At 45.6% G+C, this 25,422-nt stretch overlaps 1 protein-coding gene across 1 annotated transcript in view; it reads left to right on the top strand.

Moving 5' to 3' along the window:
• LOC103198327 (general transcription factor II-I repeat domain-containing protein 2-like) overlaps positions 1-25,422 on the top strand; it is a 57,765-nt gene that overhangs the window by 15,957 nt on the left and 16,386 nt on the right. The window contains exons 2-8 of the mRNA XM_007942496.1: positions 279-417; positions 6,329-6,448; positions 8,996-9,179; positions 10,436-10,464; positions 12,226-12,280; positions 12,637-12,680; positions 19,767-19,844. Of these exons, the coding sequence (XP_007940687.1) occupies positions 279-417; positions 6,329-6,448; positions 8,996-9,179; positions 10,436-10,464; positions 12,226-12,280; positions 12,637-12,680; positions 19,767-19,844 (649 nt within the window). The remainder of the gene's footprint in view (positions 1-278; positions 418-6,328; positions 6,449-8,995; positions 9,180-10,435; positions 10,465-12,225; positions 12,281-12,636; positions 12,681-19,766; positions 19,845-25,422) is intronic.

Genomic DNA, 25,422 nt, shown 5'->3' with positions numbered 1-25,422 from the left:
CTGGAGAGGTGATCAAAGGTTTGCAGCCAACAATGTAGGAAAAAGGCATGTCAGAAGAGCGTGTCGGGAAGCCAATAAAAATCTTATGTTCTTCTCTGGGTTTTATGAATTTGCTTGGTAAATTGTTTTGAGTGGGGTTTTTTTTTTCGTGATTTTTCTTATTTTAAAGAAATATTCCTTTTGTGTTGAATTTTGTATTCTTAAAGCAGGCCTGTCAGGCCCCACCCAGTCTGGATCTGTCCTTGTCTATAGTCTGTCATTTTTTGTTTCTATTCCAGTGTAAAGAACTGGCCAAGTCCAAGGCCGAAGTGGCCTGCATCGCAGTGTATGACGCGGACGTGTTTGTCGCTGGAACTGAGAAAGGACGCACCTTTATAAACGCCAGGATGGATTTTCAGAATGATTTTGCAAAATACTGTAGGTGTTAATCATTTGCTTCTTTGCTTGACATAAATCTGAAATCAGAATGCACGTGGGCAAGATGCATGTCTCAGTGTCATCTCAGGTACCGTGGGTGTTAGCCTAAAAATGGTGCTGACCACCTCCTCCGCCCACATGCACCAGACGAGTAGCTGCTTGATTCTGAGTCTGGGAACCGTGCTCAGCGTGTGGTGTCCTCTGTCCTCAGCTGTACGCTGGTTTGTGGGAGACGTCTGAAGAACATACAGTGAATGGTCTTCAATGCCTAAAATAACCCCACCTTTTAGAAATCACACATTTTACTCCACAGGGGAAAGGGAAAAACTCTTCCAGGGCTTGTTAGCTGTGGCAGAAAACAAGTGTGACTCTCTGAAAACCGTCACGCAGTTAAACCTTCTCCCTTTTCTTCCAGCAGGACTTTCGGTCTTGCCAGTGTGTGTTGCGAGAGTCCAAAAGGTCGCATTAGTGCGTATAAGTGACCGTGGAGCACAGGGAGGGAAATTGCTGTCAGGCAGCAGTAAAATCACCCCCTGCTCTGGTGGTCAGCCCCCGCACTACCGGGGGTCCTTCTAAGGATGGACGTGGGGCTGGGGGCGGGAGAGGAGCATCCATTTCCAAGGATTGGTAGCAGGTACGCACACGCGCGCGCACACACACAGGCACACTCCTAAGGAGGTCTGATGGCGCAGTGGCTAAAGCATTCAGCTGCTAATCAAAAGATTGGCAGTTCAAACCCACCAGCCGCTCTGCAGGAGAAAGATGAGGCAGTCTGCTTCCGTAAAGATTTACGGCCTTAGAAACCTTATGGGGCAGTTCTACTCTGTCCTAGAGGGTCCCTGTGAGTCAGAATCGGCTTGATGGCTGTGGGATTTTTTAAAATGTATGCATTCTTGCAGTGCAGGACAAATCTAGATCTAGCTATCTTTCCAACATAGCATACATATCCAAAATTAGGGTTTCCACTATCAGGAAAAAAAGCCACTCTGCCATCAAATTGATTATGACTCCTTGGGTTTCCAAGGCAGCAAATCTCTACAGAAGTAGATTGCCCCATCTTCCTTCCATGGAGTACCTGGTGGGTTTGAACCACCAGCCTTCTGGTTAGCAGTCGAATGCCTTAGGCACTGCTCCACCAGATCTCTGCCAGAGCTCCACTGTCAAGAAGATAGATTAAAAAAATGAATCAATCTTTTAAATGTTACAGTGAATACATACTTAACAAGAAAGGTAGTCTTAACTAATGATGTTAATTGAATAAAATTGCCAGTTGGATTTCTGATCCTTGAAATGCAATAAAACCTGCGGCCATCAAGTGCATTCCAACCCACAGCCACCTACAGGAGCAGAGCTGCTGCGCTGGGTCTCCAGGGTTGTGCGGTAGCAGGATCCTGCATCTCTCACGGCTGGTGGGTTCAAACAACCGACTTTTCTGTTAGCAGCCTGGAGCTTAACCACTGCGCCACCAGGGGTCCTTTTTGAAATTTAACTACAGGTGTATTGTTTTAAGTTGCCTAGCTGCTGCTAACTTTTCAGACAGAGTGCTCTTCACGTTTTCTACTTCTTGTCTCCCTATCACTAAGCTCTATTTTTCAAGTCATTTATCTATTTCATCTAAGTTGTCAATGTTTTTGGCATAAAATGCTTTGTAATATTTACTTTATTGTTTTAATGTCTGTCTGTAGGATCTGTATTTGTTTTGTTTCTGATATTGATACTTTGTGCTTTCTTCTTTTCTGGATAATTTTCCACAGGATTCATCTATTTTACTTGTCTTTCCAATGAACCAACTAGTAGCTTGGTTGGTTTTCTCTATTGTTTCTCTGTCATTTATCTCCACTCTTCTCTTTCTTATTTTCCTTCAGTTTAATTACTTTTCTTTTCTAGCTTCTTGATGTAGAAGCTTAGGTCATTGACTTTATTTCTTTCTTCTTATATTTATTTAAGGTTATGATTTTCCCTCTAGGTTCTGCGTTAGCTGCATCATGCAGATTTTGGTAGATTATACATTCATTGTCTTTTGACTCACAATATCTCCTAACATCCCGAGTAATTTCTTTTTTGACCCATGGGTTACTTTGAAGCATATTGTTTAATTTCTGAATCTTTGGAGCTTTTAGGTCATTCTTTGGGGATTTTATTGTTGTTACTGTTGTTTTTTATTTCTCCTACACTTTCTTGTCATCTAAAAACATACTCCGTGTGATTTCAGTCCTATTCAATCTATTGAGACTTATTTTATGGCTTAGCACATAATTTGAAATGATATTATTCAGTTCATCTGCATCCTTTCTGATTTTTCCCTGCTTAGTCTATCAGTCAGTGATAGGGAAAAAAAGAAAAACCCTCACTGATATTGAGTCGATTCCAACTCATAGCGACCCCCTTTGGGTTTCTGAGGCAGTAAATCTTTATGGAAGTAGATTGCCCCATCTTCCTTCCTCAGAGCAGCTAATGAGTTTGAACTGCCAACCTTCTGTTTACCAGTCAAATGCCTTAGGCACCACACCATCAGAGCTCCTTATCACTGATAGAGGACTATAATGTTGGTAACTTTCATTTTTTCTCTTTTTGTTTGAGATATTCATGATTTTGAGAAGATTATAAGTTCCCTGATTTTTGTAAGAACTTATTTCCCTTTTTTTTTTTTTCCTTCCTCCCCCTTTTTTTTAAAGCTTATTCCTTCACAATCATGGAGAATAGGAAATTTATCTCAGAAAGAAAACATTGTCAAAATAATAGCCAAAGAGAAAAAGACCAGCAAGGGAGCTGTAGTCAAGTTCAAGAGTAGCAAAAACACAAGCTTCTTTGGTTCTGAAAGAAAAGAATAAAATAATTGAAAAATTACAGGAGCAGCACCAATGCAAATGTCCAGAAGGAAAAGATGTAAATGATCCAGAAATTAACAAATCTGGTGTTGAGTGGTTTCTTCATGCCTCTCCCCAAAACGTTCCCATTTCAGGCCCTATCCTCAAACAAAGGCAAAGGAAACAGCAGAACTTCAAACATGGAATCACGTGCAGTGTAGCTTGCAGGGAGTCCAGACAAGGTTGACAAAGACCGTTGTTCACAACTGGTTCCCAAAATTAAAAGAGATCACAAGGGGATGTGATCCTAAAGACACTGCAAATGCTGATGAGGCTGCTCTGCACTACGGCCCGTGTCCAACACCAAAAACCAAACCACCGCTGCCGGGTCAATTCCGACTCACAGCACCCCTAGAAGACAGAGCAGAACTGCTCCACGGGGTTTCCAAGGCTGCGGTATTTTCAGAAGCCTACTGCCTCATCAGGAGCTCTGGTAGCATAGTGCCTAAAGCACTTGACTGCTACCCAGAAGGCTGGTGGTTCAAACCCACCAGCCACTCCTCAGAAGGAAGACTGGACAATCTACTTCTGTAGTGATACCACCTCAGAAACCTAAGGAGGGGTCTCTATGAGTGAGAGTTGACTGCCTCATCTTTCTCCTGCGAGTGGCTGGTAGGTTCAAATCACCAACAATTTGCTTAGCAGCCAAATGGTTTAACCACTGCACCACTAGAATGCCAAATAACCAACCATTGCCATCCAGTCAGTTTGACTCATAGCAACCACCATGGGTTTCCAAGGCTGTATCTTTACAAAAGTAGATTGCCTCATCTTCCTCCTGCAGGTGGATTTGAACTGCCAGCCTTTTGGTTAGCAGCCTATTTCCTTAACTATTACACCTCCAGAGCTCCTTTAATGCCTAATCCCAAAACCCACTGCTGTAGAGTTGTATCCAACTCATAGCGACCCCTCCTTGGGTATCCGAGGAAGTATCACTATGGAAGTAGATTGCCCAGCTTTCCTTCCGAGGAGTGGCTGGTGGGTTTGAACCACCAGCCTTCTGGTTAGCAGTCAAATGCCTTAGGCACTATGCTACTTTAATGCCTATTGGACCCTAAAAATGAAGAGCGGGGCAATGTTTGCAGTCAGTTTTTGAAAGAGTGGCTCACCATCCTCATGACTGTGTTTGCAGATGGGACATTTGAGAAACCATGGGGAAGGGGAGAGAGCGAGGAACCTCTGTGCTTCCCGAGTATGGGTATTAATCAACTTCCAGTAGAATGGAAGTGGAAGGAAGAGGCCTGGCGAACTGGAGCACTTTACAGAGTATTTAAAACCGCAGTTGAAGCATCCTTCTGTCCATTGACGGTGCTTCCTTGTCATCAGTCACTGCCCCTGTCCAATATTAATTTTTTTTCCCTCACCATCCACAATGTCAATCCTACAACCTCTAGATGGTGACGTCATCCAAAATATTAAACGGCAGGAGCCTCGTGCTTCAAAAAGTGATTGTGACGATTGAAATGTGCAAGATGCATCAGAGATTCTGGGTAAGATCAATGTCTTTGATACAATTTCGTTTCATAAGCAGTTAGTCAAAATGATTAAGGAAGAAACAATAAGAAAATACTTTAAGGACTGCGGTTCCTTATTGGCAGTGGTGGCGATCTACACAATGAAACAGTTATCAAGAACATGATAAATGACAGTCATAGTGGTATTTCAAAGAAGAAGGTCAGTGTCGCATCTTATGTTGATGTTGACAACAGAATTGCCACAGACGTGGACTTGCAAGATGGATGGAGACAAGACACTGAAGATGACACTGAGGTGATGAAGACCTACCACTGGAGGAGCCTGGCCTTTACGTAAAACACAGGTTTCCAGCCATTGAAAGACTTTTAGAAAGATGTTTAGAGAAGTTCGAGGAGACCAAGAATTTTTTTATAAGGCTATGGACTTAGAAAATTGTTTCAATAATTTTGTCAACAAAACAAAACAAACTCAAAGTTGACATTAGATCTTTTTATTAAAAAGAGAATGTTACCCATATCTTTGTCTGAATAGTATAGGCAAGTATCTGTACATAATGTGAATAAACATGCAAATCATAAACCGGATTAGTTTCTTTTCCAGTCATATGAAACTGAAAGGAAACACTTTCTGGGTGTTTGTGAGGTGGGGGTCTTCGTGGAGAGTGATGGAAGAGTGGTGGGCTGCACCCTGTCGAAGGCAGAAAACTTGCCAGACCTGGAAAAACAAAACATCCTGCCGAGTTCTGGCTCTCACAGGTTTCACTGTATAAAATTTTTCCTGTTCAATTACTGTGTGATTTCTGTTCAGTACAATCAGTTTCAAAACTTCTGGAGTAGGAGTTGGTAGCAGGGGAGGAGTGTCAAATGTGTTCAGTGGTGATGGTCTCCCTAGAGGAGTACTGATACTTTTCAACTATAGAGCTAATAAGATTTTGTTGCAAAACAATTTCCTTAAAAATTTCCAATATATCCTGAACCACTAAAACTACTGCCCTGAGATCATCTTTAAACCTTCAACCAAAAATATCTTTGAAGTCTTCTTAAAATCCAAGGATACTTTAGCTTACTTCATAAAGAGTGTCTGTCTCAAGCACTGGGTTCTTTTAAGATCTGTCTGTAGGGGATCAAATTGACCACAGCAACTCGAAAGGTTAGATAAGAAACTTAGGAGGCAATGAGTTTACCTTAACAGGGGAGGAACAATTCAGAAAAGGGGGAAAAGAATGGTTACACAATGGAAGTGTGTACATAGTCGCTGAATTTACTTGTCGATGTTGTTGCATGGGTGTATGTTCTGTCCCATGCATTCTCAACAACAACAATAAATAAAATAAATTAAAAGACAAATTTCTAACGTTTCTTTAGGTGTTGGATTCTTTGTCAATAGATGATCAATCACTCTCTGACATTATCCTGCTCATTGCAAATACCTTAAAAAAAATTATTTAAAAGATCTCGTCTCACGTACATTCCTTTTTTTCTTCTTTCCTTTCAGTAACAAACAGACATGAAGAAAGTGTGCAGTACAAATGGGTGGATACTGACTTTGTGCCAATCATCCATTCACAGGCGTCGCCGAAGAGCTGCAGGAGATGAAACCCCCGTGCTCCAAGGAGGGGATGCAGGCCGACTCAGGAGAGACCGAAACCCTCCGAAACGCAGTGAAGGACTGTTTCCGCGGCTGTTATGGTAGGTGGCGGTGCACGTTATGTGCATGTCCTTGGACTGTTTCCACTGCTGTTATGGTAGGTGGCGGTGCACGTTATGTGCGTGTCCTCGGACTGTGCCGCAGCTGACTTTACTGTGTGAATATTTAAAATGTTTCTAATATTTTAAAATCCACAGTCTCATAAGGTGCCCATCCAGTTCCTAAGTACCAGATTAACGTTCTTCCAGATGACAGCTTTGTCCCTTCTGATCCGTCAGAACCTTCTCTGTCGACCAGAATTCATTCCTTGCTTCCATTGGGAGCCCCTCACCAAGGCCAGTGGAACGTTGCCTGTGCTCACTGTTGGTTCAGTCAGCACCCTCACCCCTCACTTGTCTCTCTGCCTACCCATGCTTTTCCACAGGCATTCAGAAGGGGATTTTTTAAAAAGGTATCTACAAAATATTTTCACCTGCACAGACCCATGTGTTTCTAAAAGCCAGTTAGTTGTTGTGGAGTCAGTTCCGACTCATAGTGACCTGATGTATAGCAGAGGAAACCCAGGCCAGCACCATCTTCATGACTGTTGGTCTGTTTGCATCCGTTGTCGGGGCTGTCCTGTCAGTCCATCACTTTGAGGGTTTCCCTTGCTTTTGAAGACCCGCTACTTAACTTGTAAAAGCTAGATCACTAGGTAACTGGACAGGTGTTAATCTCAGATGCTGTATAATAGGCACCTTGGCATCTTAGGGCCAATGGCACCATTCCTAGACAGCTTCACACATTTGTGTAACCCACAGGTTACGCACACAAACTGTGCACGTTTGACTTTGGGGTATCTTGGGTCTCAGCCTATACTTTTCCGTGAGAAATGAGGCTCCGGGACCTCAGGGCTTATCAGCCAGTGTAGACAGACAGGCTGACTCAACACCAGATGGTGACTTGAGGCTGGGTGGACTTCGTAGTTTTTTAAATTTTAATTATAATTTCTTTTATTTAACAATCTAAGAATTTCACAGCCATCTGCAGTCCCAGTGCAATTTCAGGTGCAATGGGGAATTTGGGAATTTCGTTGGAGCTGTTAGTATAGCAAACCTTGCAGGTAAAATATATGCATAATTTTGATAACACATGTGAAGGGACCTCTCTAAAATTGACCTCATTGGTTTTGTTCTCAGCAAACTGACCTGGGCCACTAGGCATGGATTTTATCGTTCCTAATGTTAGTGCCTGTTCTCTCTTTACAAGGAATTCATGACCATCAGAACATATCAATTTGACATACATGGCATCTGGGCCTTCACAGCCCCCATAAGTTTTTTCCTCCCCATCCATTGTAATCTTACGAAACTAAATTCTACACAGGAACTTCAGTAGCCTTTCGTCAGTCCCACAGTTACTGCAGCCACCACAACCCAGCACCCGCACACCACCACAGCCCCTGCTCCAGGGCCATCCCCACCTACCCCTGGACTTCATAATTTTTAACAGGAATGTTGCCCTGACTTGTGTGGAATGATGTGGTGATGTTAAATTGGGTGGGGGGCTCATCCTTTTTTGACAGCATCCGGGGTGACCAAAGGGGGCTCTTTTTGTGGTTCTGGGTGCACACGGTGATGCCCCAAATTGTACAGCCTCCAAGAAAACAGAGGATGAGGCCTTTTTTCCCCCCTTTTCTGTGAATGTTTTAGAATAAGACAGTGCAGTATAGTAAATTACTTTGTGTGGCTTTTCTACCCCGTAAGTCTTTGTAAACTCCAAGGTGGGATTTTCTATGAGCAAGTGAGGAGCTCCTGATTGCTGAAGTTGTCCACCTGGAGTATTTCTGTTGGGAGTGGCACAAAACAATGTTCTGGGAGGCGCCCGCTCTCTCTCAGGTGCTTAGAGTTCTGATGCTGTGATTGGCTAGTTTGACCACCCTGCCGGGCTCAAAAGGAGGCCTCCTGGAGCCAGAACTCTCTCTGACTGCTGGTTGAGGAAGATGTGCTGCTGAAAGGGACACGTCCTCCTGAGACACGTATTGCTGGGAAAGAGACGCAAGAGACATGCATTGCTGAGTGAAACACCGAGGGACCAGCACTGCTGGGAAAGAGACTGAGAGACTGTTGGCTGAGGGATGGTGGGCTGGGAGAGAGACTGAGCATTTTTCCTGAACTTGTAGCCTGTGGTGCTTCCCTAATAAACCCCATAATCTGTGAGCTCTGTGTGGCCACTGCAGTGAATTATCGAACCCAGAAGAGAGGTGGTGGTGCTTTGGGAGGAACGGTTGGAGAAAGGGCTGGAAGGAGGCAGCATGTCTGGCCTTGTAGGAATAGGCTTTGGGTTACTGCTGGTAATCCTGTCTTCCTTTTGTGGGATTAGAGGAGGTCGGAACATGTGGCCTCCTCGCCGTTTTTGGAGACAGAGTATAAATTTTCTGTTTTGACTCTTTGGTTGGGACTTCTATTCTCCCGGGATATGGAGGAATAAGACACTTAGGTTCTCAGTGTGTCTTCAGAGCCAGATGTCACCACGCGTATTTGTTGCTGAAGCTGACAGGTGGACTTTTATGCACACACCTCTTAAAGGCGTCCTGCCTCTTCTTCTAGGTAAAGCCTTGGGCACTACGGCAATGGTCCCCGTTCCCTACGAGAAGATGCTGAGAGACCAGTCGGCTGTGGTCGTGCAGGGGCTTCCTGAGGGAGTTGTCTTCCAACATCCTGACAGTTACGACCTCGCGACCCTGAAATGGATTCTGGAGAACAAAGCTGGGATTTCGTTCATCATTAACAGGTGGTGTGGTCTCCCCTCAAAGCAGTCAGTTCATTTAAAGACCAGCTGGCAGCTTAATTAAATTAGTTTACATTAATTAAACTAATGAAAAACTAACCTAGTTAATGGCGTCCTGTTACACTTAGAATTGACTGTGCAGCTGTTAGACAGAGCGCCAGCTGCCATCAAGTTTCCTGGCAGTCATGGTGACCTCACGTGTGATGGAACGAAATGTCGCTCAGTCTTGTGTGCGTCGTCCTCACGGTCCCGGGCACGTGCGAGGCCACCACTGCAGCCACTCTGTGAATCCATCTCACCGAGGGGCGCCCTCACCCTCACGGTCCCTCTAGTTCCCCAAACACGGTGTCGCTTTAGTGCTCGATCCCTCCTGATGATGTGTCCAAAGCAAGCCAGCTAGACAGTGTGCTGTTGGTCACCAGGCCTTTCTTCATAGTTTGTCTAGATGCTTCACTGAAACCTGTCACCATGGGTGATGTGGTGGCGTGGCTTCCAACAGCAGAACAACATGCAGACCCCTGGTTATCCATGTGACAGGCTGACAGAGGAGGTGGATTCAGGTGTCTAATCCACATACCCCCTGCTATCTGAAAGTAAGAGGTCCTGTGAAACCTTTCATACGTCAGAATGGCATAAAGCAGAGAAGCAATTGCGATGATTTTATGTGGGAAAAAATTTTGAGAGTTCCCAGACCCCAAAACATAACCTACCAAATCATGCCAAGTAACACATAAAACCTAAACTGACGCTAAAGTGTAGTTCACACGGTTCAAAGCTGTGGCAGCTTGATGCTGAGATGTCAAGTGTGGTTCCTGGAGAAGGAGCTTGGTGAAGCTGCTCTTGTTGCTGGGGAGTGGGGGGGGGGCACTGACACCTTAACGGCTTAACCAAACCAAACTCACTGCCGTCGAGTTGATTTCGACTCATAGTGACCCCTCTTTAGGTTTCCGAGGTGGTATCACTACGGAAGTAGATTGCCCAGCCTTCCTTCTGAGGAGTGGCTGGTGGGTTTGAACCGCCAGCCTTCTGGTTAGCAGTCAAGTGCCTCAGGCACTGCACCACCAGAGCTCCTTAAGGCTGATTGCAGAACAAACATTGAACACTAGCTTCACTTTATATTTTTTTTGTAAACATTTGGGTTCGTGAAAACTGGTTCCAACATAGGTCTTGTGTGAAAGTGACGTGGTGGAAAAGCAGGGACTACCTGGACCACCTTGTTCAGTCTTCGTGTTGGTAACAGTGCTGCCTTTTCCTCACAGGCCTGTCCTGGACCCAGCACATGAACTTGGTAAGTGAGGCTTCTATGTGATGGCCACCCATGTTGCTAAACCGTCTGCTTCCCTGAATCAAAGTGTAGCTTTCAGTGCATCCTAAAGGCTTTTGATTCTTTGTTTTCTCCTCCCTGAGGAGGCAAACCTCGATATTCCAGGGCAGGGATCATGACATTGTAGGGAACATGGCAGTCCAGGGACAGATACCCCCACTCCCCTCGGATGCTGGTGAGCCCCTGTGTCCCCCATGGAGGACAGTGAGACTCACCTTACCTTCGTCCACAGGAGCATGTGGGTGCTGGGAGTCACTTTCTGGCTATGAACCACCAGCCATGGGCAAGGCATTGTTAGGCTGGTCAGGGCTCTGGCATGTGTGCCCATAGCCATGCTTCTGAGAGAGCCAGCTGGCTGTGGTGCCCTCCGGACAGCTGGAGGAAGCACCCAGAGTCCCCAGGGGGGGGGTTTAGAATTGCTTAGTGAGAAGTGGCTTCCCAGAGGAGCAGTCCCCAGGTTAGTTTTCCCAGGATGCCCACTGCACTTGACAGCCCACATGGAAGAGGCCGTGGGCGAGCCACCCGTGTTGAAAGTTTTAGGAAAAGAAAATGAAAACAAGAGCCCCTCAAAAACAAACTAACTTTACCAGAAGCGTTGAAAGTCCTGCCTGTGCCCCATTCTTATTTTTTCAAATGTTTGCCCTGGGATTTATTCTGGGATGTAGTTGGAAACCTTGGGTCGTAGTTATTCCTGAAAGAATGGGCCAAGAGAGGGTGTCACATTGAGCCTGTGCAGTTGGAGTGATGAGATGGCACGGGGTGGGGATGGCACAGTTCACAGGGAGCACCGCCGGGGGGTGGGGGTGGCACCATGTCTCAGGGCTTCTGCCTCACAGCAGCACAGGCTGAACTCTGCTTCTGGAAGAAGGTGGGTCCCTGTGGTCCTTAGCACACATTAAACAGGCTCAAGGGAGAGGCTGTGTCCTTTTTCATCTGTCTTCATTGTAGAAAAATAGTAAAAACCCAAACCCACCACCATCGAGTCAGTCCCAAGTCATGGCAACCCCATAGGACACAGTAAAACTACCCCAAGATAGGGTTTTCAAGGCTGTACATCTTTAAGGAAGCAGACTGCCTCATCTTTCTCCTGCAGGGTAGCGGGTGGGTTCAAACCTCTGACCTTTTGCTTAGCAGCAAAGCGCTTAACCACTGTGCCACCGGGGCTACTTATTTAATAATAGCAGCTGACACTTACCGAGTGCTTACTGTGCACCAAGCATTAGTCTAAGCACTTAAAAAAAACCTCACTGCCATCAAGTCAATTCCAACTCATAGTGACCTCCATTGGGTTTCTAAGGCAGTAAATCTTTATGGAAGCAGATTGCCCCGTCTTCCTTCTGTGGGGCAGCTGTTGGGTTTGAACCACCAATCTTCTGTTTAGCAGTCAAATGCCTTAGGCACCGCACCACCAGAGCTCCTTTCCTAAGCGCCTGGCAGGTGTTAGTTAATCCTGACACAACCATCATTTCATTTGAGGAAACAGACGTGAGAAGGTTTAGTAGCAAATCTGGGCCTACGCCTTCCGGCCCCGGTCTGCTCTCCACCCTGCCCCCATCCTGCCCAGAGAACATGGAGGCTGGCATCTTTGCCCACCACCCTTCCACAGTGACCTGGAGCCGGGCGTGTTCTGTTTTTTCTGTTTGCTCTCCATTTACAGACCTTTGGAACGTTAGTCCTATTTCCAGGCACTAATAGAAGCTCGTGTGTCTTTCTGTTCCTGCACAGGTAGCGGTGTGATGGTACCAGACGCTAAAAGAGTAGCCACGTTGCCAGGTGAAAGGTAAAGGCACCTCCGATGGCGCCAATGACAACATCCCCTTCTCAGCACAGGGTTTGTATGGAGACTGAGCAGGCGGCCGGGTGCCTCCCAGTTACCATCTCGTGTTCACTGTGAAGGGGGGGTCATTACTCTTCCTGTTCTTGTATTCTTTATCCAAAAGGTGTTTAGAGCTGTAAGACTACTCAGTGAACCACTTTACTTTTTAGCTGATCATTCAGAAAGTTTATGCTAACGTTGAGGCCATTTGGAGGAGACGTGTGATGGCCTAGGGTTCCCGGCCATTGAACACAGTGTATGTGGTCCCCGTAGTCGCTCTCACCCAGCTTGTCATGAACAGGGGTCCCTTTCCCTTTCAGTTGTGGCCCCACCCGAGTGAAAACTGAGCCCACGGAAGATTCTGGTATGTACTGACACTTTGATCACGTATTTCGTAGGTTATCATCTGACTCCTTTCTTTTGTTTGATTTAAAAAAATGGGGATGAGGACACTGATTTACCTCAACTGGGGCCTTGCTTGCAAAAAATCACATTTTACTCTAGTATCTAGAACAGGGAACCTCTACTTTAGGAGCTCTGGTGGTGCAGTGCCTAAGGCATTTGACTGATAACCAGAAGGCTGGCGGTTCAAACCCACCAGCCGCTCCTCGGAAGGAAAGTTGGGCAATCTACTTCTGTAATGATACTGCCTCAGAAACCCAAGGAAGGGTCACTATGAGTCAAATTGACTCGATGTCAGTGAGATTGGTTTGGTTTTTGGTCTACTTCAGCAAACACTGTTGTTATGTGCTGTTGAGTCGGATCTAACTCATAGCGACCCCTCCTCGGGTTTCCAAGGCAGTATCACTATGGAAGTAGATTGCCCAGCCTTCCTACCAAGGAGTGGCTGGTGGGTTTGAACCGCCAGCCTTCTGGTCAGCAGTCAAGTGCCTTAGGCACTACGCCACCAGAGCTCCAGAAACATGAAATAAACAGTTCAAAATATGTTGTTGTTAGATGCTGTCAAGTTGGTTCAGACTCTAGTGACCCTGTGTCCAACAGAACCAAACGCTGCTCGGTCCCGTGCCATCCTCACAATCATTGCTGTATTTGAGCCCATTGTTGTAGCCACTTTGTCATCCCATCTGGTTGAGCGTCTTTCTCTTCTCGCTGAGCCTCTACCAAGCGTAACATCCTTCTCCAGGGACTGGTCCTCCTGATAACATGTCCTAAGTACATGAGATACAGTCTCTCCATCCTTGCATCTAAGGAGCATTGTGGCTCTACTTCTTCCAAGACAGATTTGTTTGCTTTTCTGACAGTCCCTGGTATAATCAGTATTCTTTGTCAGCACCATAATTTTAAGGCATCAATTCTTCTTCAATCTTCCTTATTCATTGTCCAGCTTTCACATGCATTTGAGGCATTTAAAAATACCATGGCTTGGGTCAGGTGCACCTTAGTCCTCAAGGACATCTTTGCTTCTTAACACTTTAAAGAGGTTTTTACAGCATACTTGCCTAGTGCTCTATTTCATTTGATTTTGTGATTGCTGCTTCCATCGCCACTGATTGTGGGTCCAAGTAAATGAAATCCTTGAACATACTACACAAAAACATTGTTCCACATCCTACATTGGTGAGTAGCGACTGGGTCTTAAAAGCTTGTAAGTGGCCATCTAGATACAACAATGGGTCTCTCCTCATCCAGAGCAAAGAATAATGAAGAAATCCAAAGACACATGGAAATAGTCCAAGTGATTGGTACACTGTGAGATCCTCAGCATATATAACTATGAGACCAGAAGAACTAGATGGTGCCCAGCTACCACTGTCAACCACTTGGATGGGGTTCTCTGTAGGAGATCCTGGATAGAGTGGGAAAACAATGTGGAACAAAGCTCAAAATCATTAAAAAAAAAAGGACCAGGTTTTTTGTTCTGATAGAGCCTGATGGAACCACTGAGACTAGTTGCCCCTAGTTGCCCTTCAGGTCTGGAATTGAACCCACTCTTGTGGCTTCCAGCCAAACAAATGACAGGCATATGAGCTAAACATTTACATTAGGTAGATATACTCCTTGGGGAGATAAATCATGGGAGAATGGAAGGGCTGTGTATGCACAGAGAGATAGCTCATGGGGCAGGAGTGCATGGGAGGGAAGGACACAGTGGAGAGGTAACTATGGGGAGGAAGTAGGATGGAAGCTGTTGCATTGTGGCAAATTGTAGTCAATGTCATGAGACAAAAGTGTATGTGAGCCACTGTATGGAAAGTGAATTTTCTCTGTAAACTTTCACCCAAATCACAATAACAATAAAAAAAATAATAAAAAAATGAAATTCTTGACAACTTCAGTCTTTTCACCATTTATCTTGATGTTTATTGGTCCAGTTGTGAGGATTTTTGTTTTCCTTATGTTGAGGTGTAATCCATACTGTAGACTATAGTCAGATTTTCATCAGTAAGCGCTTCAAGTCATTGTCACTTTCAGCAAGCAACGTTGTGTCACATGCATGCTGCAGGTTGTTAATGAGTCTTCCTTCAATCCTGATGTCATGTTGTTCTTTTGTAATCCAGTTTCTCAGATTATTTGCTCAGCATACAGATTGAATAAATATCATCAAAGGATACAACCCTGATGGACACCTTTCCTGATTTTAAGCCATTAAGTATCACATTGTTCTATTTGAATGACTCTTGGTCTATGTACGGTTCCTCGTGAGCATAATTAAGTGTTCTGGAATTCCCGTTCTTTGCAATGTTATCCATAACTTGTTATGATCCACACAGTTGAATGCCTTTGCATAGTCAATAAAACACAGGTCAGCATCTTTCTGGTATTCTCTGGTTTCAGCCAAGATCCATCTGACATCACCAGTGATTTCCTTCATTCCACGTCGTCTTATGAATCCAGCTTGAATTTCTGGCAGATCTCTGTCTATGTACTACTGGAATCATGTTTGAATTATCTTCTGCAAAATTTTACTTGCATGTGATATTAATGATCCTGTCCGATCATTTCTACATTCTGTCGGATCACCTTTCTTTGGAAAGGGCACAAATATGTGTCTCTTCCACTCGGTTAGCTAGGTAGCTGTCATCCAAATTTTTTGACATGGGCAAGTGAGTGCTTCCAACATTACATTCATCTGTTGAAACATGTCAGTGGGTATTCCATCAATTCCTGAAGCCTTGTTTTTTGCCAGTTCCTTCAGTTTATCATGGACTTCTTCATTCAGTACCATCTGTTCTTTTTTTTTTTAAATTGTGATTTGGGTGAAAATTTACAGAGCAAATTCACTTTCCATAAGACAGTTCACATACTCATGACATGACTCATGTCTCATGACATTGACTACAATTTACCACAGTGCAACCGCTCCCCTCCCACTTCCTCCCCATAGTCACCTCTTCTCTGTGTCCATCCCTCCATGCACTCCTGCCCCCTGAGCTGTCTCCCTGTGCCTAAACAGCCCTTCTTTCTCCCATGATTGTTATCTCCAAGGAGTGTATCTACCTCAGGTAAATGTTCACCTCATATGCCTGTCTTTTGTTTGGCTGGAAGCCACAGGTGTGGGTTCAATTCCTGACCTGATGGGCAGCTAAGAGCTATAGTCTCAGTGGTTCCACCAGGCTCTATCAGACCAGCAAACCTGGTCCCCCTTTTTTTTTTCCCCAGATGATTTTGAGTTTTGTTCCACATTGTTCTCCCTCTCTATCCAGGATCTCCTACATAGATCCCCCTCCAAGTGGTTGACAGTGGTAGCCAGGCACCATCTAGTTCTTCTGGTCCCATAGTTGTATAGGCTGCAGATCGCATGTTGTACCAATTGCTAGGACTAATTCTTTCCATGAATCTTTGGTTTTCTTCATTCTTCTTTGCTCTGGACAAGGAGAGACCCATCATTGCATCTAGATGGCTGCTTGCAAATTTTGAAGATCCCAGTCGCTACTCACCAAAGTAGGAGGTGGAACAATGTTTTGTGTAGTATGTTATGCCAGTTGAGCTTGATGTCCCCTATGACTATGTTCCCAAGCCCACAGATTCAACTGTGCAGTTCTTCTGGGTAGCTGGCTGTGACAAAGAAGTGACTACAACTTTGTTCCTTGTCAGTTCTACTGTAAACCTGGGAATTCAGATCATACAAATACACTTATAGGGCCATTGTCTACTAACCCTATACATGGTCTTGGGTACACTCCCCACTTCATAGGCATACCTAGTAGTTCAGCCTGTCCACCCATCTATCCACCCATATACCCATGTTTGCCTTCACTGATAACGCAGTACTGCATGTGCAAAAGGGTTCATCTTTGTTGTCTGCACCTCCCATGTACTTCTCTATGTCTTCCTCTTCCTCGATGCCACCATGTTGATCACTCACATTCGGTACATTGCCTTTCTCCACCCAAATCAATACTTATCTCTACCTACCTAACACTGTCCCCTCCCCTCCCCTTCCACCCCTGGTAACCAACAAAGAAAGTTTCCTTCCATAGATAAGCCTTTCCTTGACTTTTACAATAATCAGTACCATCTGTTGTTGATCATATGCTACATCCTGAAATGGTTGAACATTGACCATTTCTTTTTGGAACAGTGATTGCATATTCCTTCTGTCTTCTTTTGATACTTCCTGCATCACTCAATATTTGGCCCTTTGAGTCCTTCAGTATTGCAACTCGAGGCTTGAATTTTTTCTTTAGTTCTTTCAGCTTGAGAAAATGCCAAGCATGTTCCTTCCTTTTGGTTTTCCAATTCCAGTTAGAATAAAATCCATGATAAGCTGTAACAAAAATAATACTTAATATTAAGAGGAAATGGAATGGAAAAAGAGGAAGTAGAGACTTCAATGAGAGTAAAATGGAAGGCAGACCACCAGTTTCCCTAAAGCAGTCAAGGCAGTACTTCTCCTAAGCACTTTCCCGCCGCCAGAGTGGCTTCATGTTTGTCCTTCCACTTCTTGAGTCCCTTTGCCTGGTGGCCTTGGGAGGATCCCCAGGAGAGGAACCAGAGGCCTGAGGTGGACCAGTCTCCTTGGTGGGCCATTCCCAGCCCACTTCTCCTGCCCCAGAACATGGAGGCTGCTTTGAGTTGATCTCTGTCCCACCAAGGATTTCGACACTCCTTCTCATTTGTCATCCCTAAGGGACACCTCCTTTCAACACAACAGTGGGTGCTTGTGTCCCTCACAGCCACCTGTTAGCATGGGCTTAGTAGAAGCACCATCTCTGATGGCAGAGTCTAGGAAAAAGGGTGCCTGTCTTCCTTCATGGTTCTAAGTAAAACCAACACTGCATCATGGAGAGAAACAGCCTTGAATTCCAGCCCTGAATGCTTTTCAAAGCTCATATGTATCCTGCTCATGTCTTGAGTAGTCACAGACAATTTAAAGCCCCCAACCCACAGGCTTTTCCACATAACAGGGAGGACATGTGAGGTGATGTGAGCAGTTACCAGTCTTCCCGGGGACCCTCCATGGCTTCCATAGCCCCTGGGCTCCCCTCTTCCTCACCAGCTGTTGAGCCAGCGTGAGTGTTTCTCATCTTGCCTACAATAGGCCTCCTTTGTTGAGGGCTGTCTTTGGAGATGTGGCTCAGTTTGGACACAAATTTCCTCCCATCGGTGTGGCTTTCCACTGTGGGTTCCACAAGGCAGTGTGGATCGCTTCCAGCTGTCCGCAGCATCACAGACCTTGTCCTCCAGGGGTCGTCTCTCTTGTCACATTTGTGTAGCCCCTTGCTACATGGAGCAGGTACTCAAATGGGTGTGGACTTCTCTTTGTCTCTCCTTGCTCTCTTGAGGAAAGGCTGCAGAAAATCTGCCTCATGAGCATTTCAAATGCTATGTTCTAGGCCGTCAAACCTGCTCTCAATTGTCTCCATTAAAGAAGGAATTTGTCTTTGAAATACAAGGAAAGAGCATGTTCATCAGATGTTTCTGTTAGAGTTGTTAGTGTCTAATCAAGTTGGAAGTTGCACTTTTAATTAAAATTGGTTATGAAATATTTAAAAGTCACACATGCTTGACATTTTTTGAAAAATTCACACTAGAGGTGATGCAGTGATGGGTGGTATCCCCCCTTGTACTCTCCCCTCTCAAAATGTCTGCACCCCTCAGATTCTCTCTGCACTTGAGGGGTAGCAGTGCAGCAGTTCATTGAAAATTCTTCCAGATCATTTGCAGAGAAGCGCATGGGTAACGTTTTTCTCTCTTTACGTGTGATAGCTTCTTTGTGTCAACTTTTCCCTCTTCTTTCCCATCAGGTTATCTTTTTCTTCCACGTTCTAAGCAATTTCCTCACCTTCATCTTCCATTTCATGTATATGCCCCTCATCCATGTCCATTCTGCTTCTCAGTTCTCCTACTGAAGTTTTCTTCTTGGCAACCACACTATTACACATCCAGCTGCGCTATCCTTGCACCAACAGAGCTGTTACAGGTTTCAGGAGACCCTTCAGAACTTGTGAAGTAATGCTAGGTGGTCAGTCCCCAGCAGTGCAGCAGTTTTTGCTGTTACTATTATTAATGGTGGGAGCTCTGGTAGCATAGTGCCTAAGACACTTGCCTGCTAACCAGACGGCTGGCGGTTCAAACCCACCAGCCACTCCTCGGAAGGAAGGTTGGGCAATCCTACTTCCGTAGTGATACTGCCTCAGAAACCCAAGGAGGGGTCGCTATGAGTTGGGTTTGACTCAACGGCACATAACAACAACAACAACATTATTAATGGTTACATTATATGTATAGTTTTATGTCAGTTATCTATAAGAAGTATCCCCAAATTGAGTGGCTTGTCCCCATGATTCTTTTTCACAGTCCTGGGGGTGGGCTAGGCAAGCCTCTGGTCTGAGTCAGCTCTCTGGGCTGGATGGCCAGGGATGGCCAAACTCAAAAGCCTGAGGCCTCTCTCTCCTTGTGGTCTCAACTCCTTCAGGAGGCTGGCCCAGGCTTGTTCCCATCGTGATGAGGTTCCAAAAGCAGCAAGGGCTCTTCAAGCCCCGCTTGCATCCCATTGACCAAAGCAAGTCACATGGCCAGGCCCAGCTGCAGAGGGTGGGGAACTAGACTCTGCCCCTAGAAAAGAAGGGTGGGGAAGCCAAAGGGGACTGGGTGGGAGAGATGGGTGGAGCTTTCTGCATCAGCCACCCCTGCCCCTTTTGGGGGCCTTTGGTTTTCCTGATGTAATTTCCCAGGCTTTGAAATAATTTCATTCCACTATGGAAGAATGATTATAGTCTTTCATTCAATGCGTGTGTATATCCGACCATCTTGAAACGGAAAGATTCCCCAAACTGAGACCAGAACTCAGACCAGAACCACCCCTTCCATCTCTCCCTCCCTCCCTTCTCCTTTCCTTCTCTATTGATAACCCCAATCTGTTTTGCTGATTATAATGTTGCTGTGTGGGTCCAAACAGAGCCTGGCAGTAATGTTAGCTGGAGGTGGTCCTCTGTTGGTGCCTTGGGCCTGACGCATCATTTTACAATTTCTTTTGCATTCCAAGGAATTTCACTGAAGGCAGCCACAGTGTCAGTCAAGAAGGAATCAGAAGACCCCCGGTACTATCCGTGTAATTTTCAAGGTGAGACTGGCCTGTAATCATTTTCTTTGTTTTGAGCAGGCAGTGATGAATGATCACTCTACTCAAAATTTGTGTCTTTCCACAATGTCAGGTTTATTAATACATAAGAATATCATAAGAATATCAACAAACCAAGGTGGCCTTCTCCACACATGAAGGACTTGCACAAGCAGGAGTAGGTAAACAGAGTCAGTACTTACCAGCTGGTGTCAGGAACATCTGTGGATGATCCCAGTTCTCGTGATGAGGCCCGTAGTGATGCCTTCCTCAGTTTGGTCATGGTATTGTCAGTGTTTGCTCTGTTGGACCCCACAAGGGAGTTAGGAGCGGTGCCACCCAGGGAGCCAATGGGCTTAGACTGCAAACTAGGGCCTCTTGGGCGGCAGGAGTCCTGCTGTGCCTCAAGACTCTGGACGGAAGAGACCCAGAGGGGCCGGCACGAGGTTACCCCAGACACGAACAGCTTTTGCTGCTAATCAGTCGATCGATTCGCTGCACCAGAGATTCCCAGAACGTGCCAGCTACCACCCACGTTGGCTGCTGACAGTTGTTACCTTAACTTCTCCCACACCTTGGGTATTCTGAGCAGATAAAGTACCACACCGCAAATGTGTGGGTTTAGAGTGAGATCACTCTCAAGACTGCTGCCTCGAAATGGAGTCTCCTCCATCAGACCTGGGCACGGTCTGTAGACAGCGAGGAACGACATTTGCCTTAGCCGCTCCGCTGGGGAGTCAGAATCATGAGATGGCTCTGATAGCGCTCTGAGCAATGAACTGCCGTCCTGCTGGTCCTTACTACTCCATAATCAGCACTTTCCCATCTTGTCTTTCTGTACCAGGCTTGTTCTGTCTTTTCTGCTAGCTTGTCCATACCCTTGGTTACTTCTGTTACACCAGTGTCTTATCATCACATTTGTTTAAACATTCGTTCACTACAATTCAGATTTCTTGTTTACATTAACAAACTTCTTACTTTGTTATTACACTTGTTCACTACACTTTACCATCCATCTGAAAAACACGCAAAGAGTAATGAAGATTTCACGTAATGTTTACATAGCATCCAGCAGACTGCCATTGAGATGAAAGTCAATGATTTTACAGTTACCAGTCAGATTCTATTTAGCCAAAACTCACATGCTCTTAGGCATGTGTGAACGTCTGTATGTATTCTGAGAGCATTTTGCTTGAGTTTTTTGTGTGTCCTGAAATATCTCCCCCTTAACCCGTTCTTAGCTAGTGTCTGCCAACCTGTCCTCTATGTTACGGGGAAAATACTAAAAGTCACAAAAGATAGAGGTCAGAATCAGAAAACTCACACACTGCCCTTACTAATAGTTGCCTCATCACCGTCATACAGGTTAAATCGGGAGCAGACATACTCACACTTTGAAAATGGGGCCTGGGCAGAGCTGTGCAATTGCACAGCCCGGTCCCCCAGCCAGCAGCTGTCAGATGCCTGGTACAACTCCTTTGACCTTGTGCAATCCCCACGGACCCTTCCTCCAAACTTGAACGATGCTGCAAGTGTGGGCAGAGTACAGGGAAAATTGGCAGTTTATTCAGTGTCAACTGTTTAAATCTTAACTTTGAAAATTTCCTGCAGCATTAAATAGTCCCATAAGGCTTTTGTTTTTGGCTTCTCTTTGGTTTGTCTTTAATTTACAGTGGTAAAATGCATGTAAGTCCCGCTGGTTGGCGCAAACAGTGAAGCGCTCAACTATGAGGTTGGGGATTGGAACTCATCCAGTGGTATGTGGGGACACAGGCCTAGCAGTCTGCCTCTGAAAGGTGACAGCATTGAAAACCCATGGAGACATTCCACTGTGCACATGTGGGGTCGCCATGAGTCGGAACCGACTCTGTGTCAACTGAGGACAGAAACCCATGTAACATACAGTTGGCTGTTTTCACCATTTTCAAGTGTGAGCTCAGTAGCATTAAGTACATTCTCAGCATTGGGCAACTGCCACCATTATCAACTTGTCAACCATTTTCATCACCCCAAGCAGAAATGCCCATTGAGAATAAACTCCCCACCCCCACCCCCAGTCCCTGGTCACCTCTGATCTATGTTCTGTCTGTGGTTTTGCTCCCTAACTTTTACTGTTGTTGTTGTTGTTATTTGCCGTGGAGTCGGCCCCGACTCATAACGACCGCTCCTTGGGTTTCCGAGGCAGTATCACTACAGAAGTAGGATTGCCCAACCTTCCTTCCAAGGAGTGGCTGGTGGGTTTGAACCGCCAGCCTTCTGGTTAGCAGTTAAGTGCCTTAGGCACTATGCTACCAGAGCTCCAACTTTTACTAGAAAACTTCATTCATAAAATCTCAAGGTAGCAACTGGTGGCTGTTTCTGTGGTGTGGCTCTGCCCTGGGCCAGGTCCCCCTGAGCCCCACCATGCCTGTTGGTGCCCCTAGTGACCAGTCTCCTTCCCTCTGGTTAGGGGTTCCCCACTCAGTCCACCCTACGCCCCCTCATCAGAAATACTCTCCGACAACATGTCCCTCCCTACATGAGGGGGCGCCCCCGCTGAGGGGGAGCCCAGTTGGCTCTGCTGTTCCTACCTCTCTCCACCTCCTCTCTGCTTCCGTCCCTCCCCACACACCCTCACCCTCACTCATGACCAGACTGTGACTCCTGAATCCTGGCCCAGTCCTTCTTCCACCAGGACTTTTTTTTTTTAATTTGAGTTTTTGGTGAAAGTTTATACAGCAAAGTAGATTCCCATTCACCAATTTCTGTAGGTGATGTTCGGTGACATTGTCCACGTTGTATCAGCATTCCCGTTATTTCTCTCCTGGTTGGTCTGTTTCCACTATCCTCGCTTCCCTGCCGCCCATCCCACTCCCACCCGCAGCCTGGCCTCCTCATCTTCGCTGTAGAGTGAACGCTGACCGTTCGGTCTGACACAGGTGATTGAGTTTTGTGGTGGTTTCAATAGAAGGAGCGCGGTGCTCAGGGTCACGGTGTTGATCCGTGAGCCAGTCTGTTTCCTAGCTGAAAGGTGACCTCTGGGAGTAGTTTCAGTTCACAGTATAAAGGGAATCTCAGGGTGACACTTTCAGGGGTTCCTCTTGTTTCTGCCAGACTGGTAAGTTGGGCCTTTTTGGGTTTTTTTTAAGAATTTGAGTTCTGTTCTACAATTTTCTCCCATTCTGCCTGAGACACTTTATTGCGGCCTTCGTCAGAATGGCCTGAGGTGGTAGCCGGGCACCAGCTGACTCTTCCGGTCTCTGGATGGTCGCAGAGGTAGTTGGTCCTGTAGACTAGCTGCTGCTTTGAGTCTGTGGTTCCCTTCTTTCTCTTTTGCTCCAGATGAGGAGAGACCAACAGTGACATCTTAGAAGGCCACTCACGAGCTTTTAAGATCCCAGGCGCTACTTCCGAACCAGAACGTAGACCTAAATCTTTGTAGACTATTTAGTGCCAGTTGACCAAGGTGTCCCTAGAGACTATAGTCCTAAGCCTTCAAACCCAGTGAACCAGCCCTGCGAGGTATTTGGTATATCTGGAGGTGTGTTTCACTGTACCCCGTGTGCATAATTGTTTGTTGCTTGTTACGTGCCGTCGAGTCAGACCCAACTCACAGCGACCCCTCCTTGGGTTTCCAAGGCAGTATCACTACGGAAGTAGATTGCCCAACCTTCCGAGGAGTGGCTGGTGGGTTTGAACCGCCAGCGTTTTCTAGTTAGCAGTCAAGTGCCTTAGGCACTGAGCCACCAGGGCTCCTGTGTTTTATTATATACATGCATGTATGTACAGCACACGTAGACAGACATGCCTACAGCTACAGCTATGTACTCACACAGATAGGCACATAACCTTTCTAAACTCATGTACACATCCGCTCATGTAACCACTCACATATGTTTTGGTTGTAAGTGCCATTGTTGCCAAATTGTGTATGTTGTAGCATTTGCCAATGACGTCCTTTATCTTGTGTATTTCTTGGTGTCATCAGTGACCTTGGTTGTGTTGTGCTCACTTTACTGACATTCGCTGTTGCCTTTCCCATCACCAGAACTAACCAGTGTCTAGTACCTAGAGAGTGATTCCTCTTCCTTTCTCATCCCATCCCTGGTACCCACCAAAGAGCATTGGTTTCTGTATGTATACCTATTGTTGTCTTTTTATAAAAGTAAGATCCTACAATATTTGACCTTTTGTGCTTGACTTATTTCACTCAGCATAATGTCCTTCAGATTTACCCATGTTATAAGGTGTTTCACTGACTCATCATTATTCTTTATAGCTACGTAGTATTCCATTGTATGTATGTACCACAGTTTGTTTATCCATTCATCCTTTGATGGGCACTTAGGGTGTTTTCATCTTTTTGCTCTTGTGAATAATGCTTCAGTGAACCAAACCAAACCAAATGCACTGCCATTGAGTCAATTCTGACTCATAGCAACCCCCACTGGGTTTCTAAGTCTGTAAATCTTTACAGAAGCAGACTGCCTCAGCTTTCTTCCTCAGAGCTGCTGGTGATTTTGAACCACTGACCTTTTGGTTAGCAGCCAAATGCCTTAACCACTACACCTCTGGAAGTCCTGCTGCAGTGAACATAGGTGTGTCTGTGTGTGCCTATCCCTGTCACTGCTCTTACAGCTGCAGGCTGTGTGCCGAGGAGTGGGATTGCTGGATCAGACGGTGTTTCTGTTTCCAGCTTTTTGAGGAAGTATCCATACCGTTTCCCCACTTGCACCATTTTACAATCCCAGCAGCAGTGTGTGTGGGTTCCAGTCACCCCACAATCTTGCCAGCATTTGTTGTTTTCTGTTTTATTGATCAGTGCCATTTTTACGGGGCTGAGATGGTCTCATGGTAGTTCTGACTTGCATCTCTCTGAAGGCTAATAATAAAACAGATAGGGTAAAGGATTGATAATATGATCTGGATAAAGGGTACATGGATCTTCTTGTACTATTTTATTTTTGCAACTTTTCTATAAGCTTAAAACTATTTCCAAATAAAATGTTTTTGTTTTTAAAGATATTTGTGAGACAGTTGGACAAATTTGAACAATGGCTAGGTATTAGGAGCTCTCTAGCATAGTGCCTAAGGCATTTGACGGCTAACCAGAAAGCTGGCAGTTCAAACCCACCAGCTACTCCTTGGAAGGAAGATGGGGCTAGGTATTAGATGATGATAAATATTATTGTTAATTTGGGGGGATAATCATGACATAAGGATCCTGGGTGCTGCAGTGGTTAAAGTGCTCAGCTACAAACTGAAGAGTCAGCGTTTCGGACCCACCAGCCGCCCCGAGGAAGAAGGAATGAGGCAGCCAGCTTCTGCAAAGATTGACTGCCTTGGAGACCCTGTGGGGCAGTTCTACTCTGTCCTCTAGGGGCACTGTGGGTCAGAATAGACTCCACGGCAGTGGGTGTGGTTTGGGCTTTGCTTCTGCAAAGATTGACTGCCTTGGAGACCCTGTGGTGCAGTTCCACTCTGTCCTCTAGGGGCGCTGTGGGTCAGAATCCACTCCACGGCAGTGGGTGTGGTTTGGGCTTTGCTTCTGTGAAGATTGACAGCCTTGGAGACCCTGTGGGCAGTTCCACTCTGTCCTCTA

Source organism: Orycteropus afer, unplaced genomic scaffold (genome assembly GCF_000298275.1).
Source record: "Orycteropus afer afer isolate SDZICR_OR568_19922 unplaced genomic scaffold, OryAfe1.0 scaffold00006, whole genome shotgun sequence".
Lineage (NCBI taxonomy): Eukaryota > Metazoa > Chordata > Mammalia > Tubulidentata > Orycteropodidae > Orycteropus > Orycteropus afer.
This window is presented reverse-complemented; position numbering and strand designations above follow the sequence as displayed.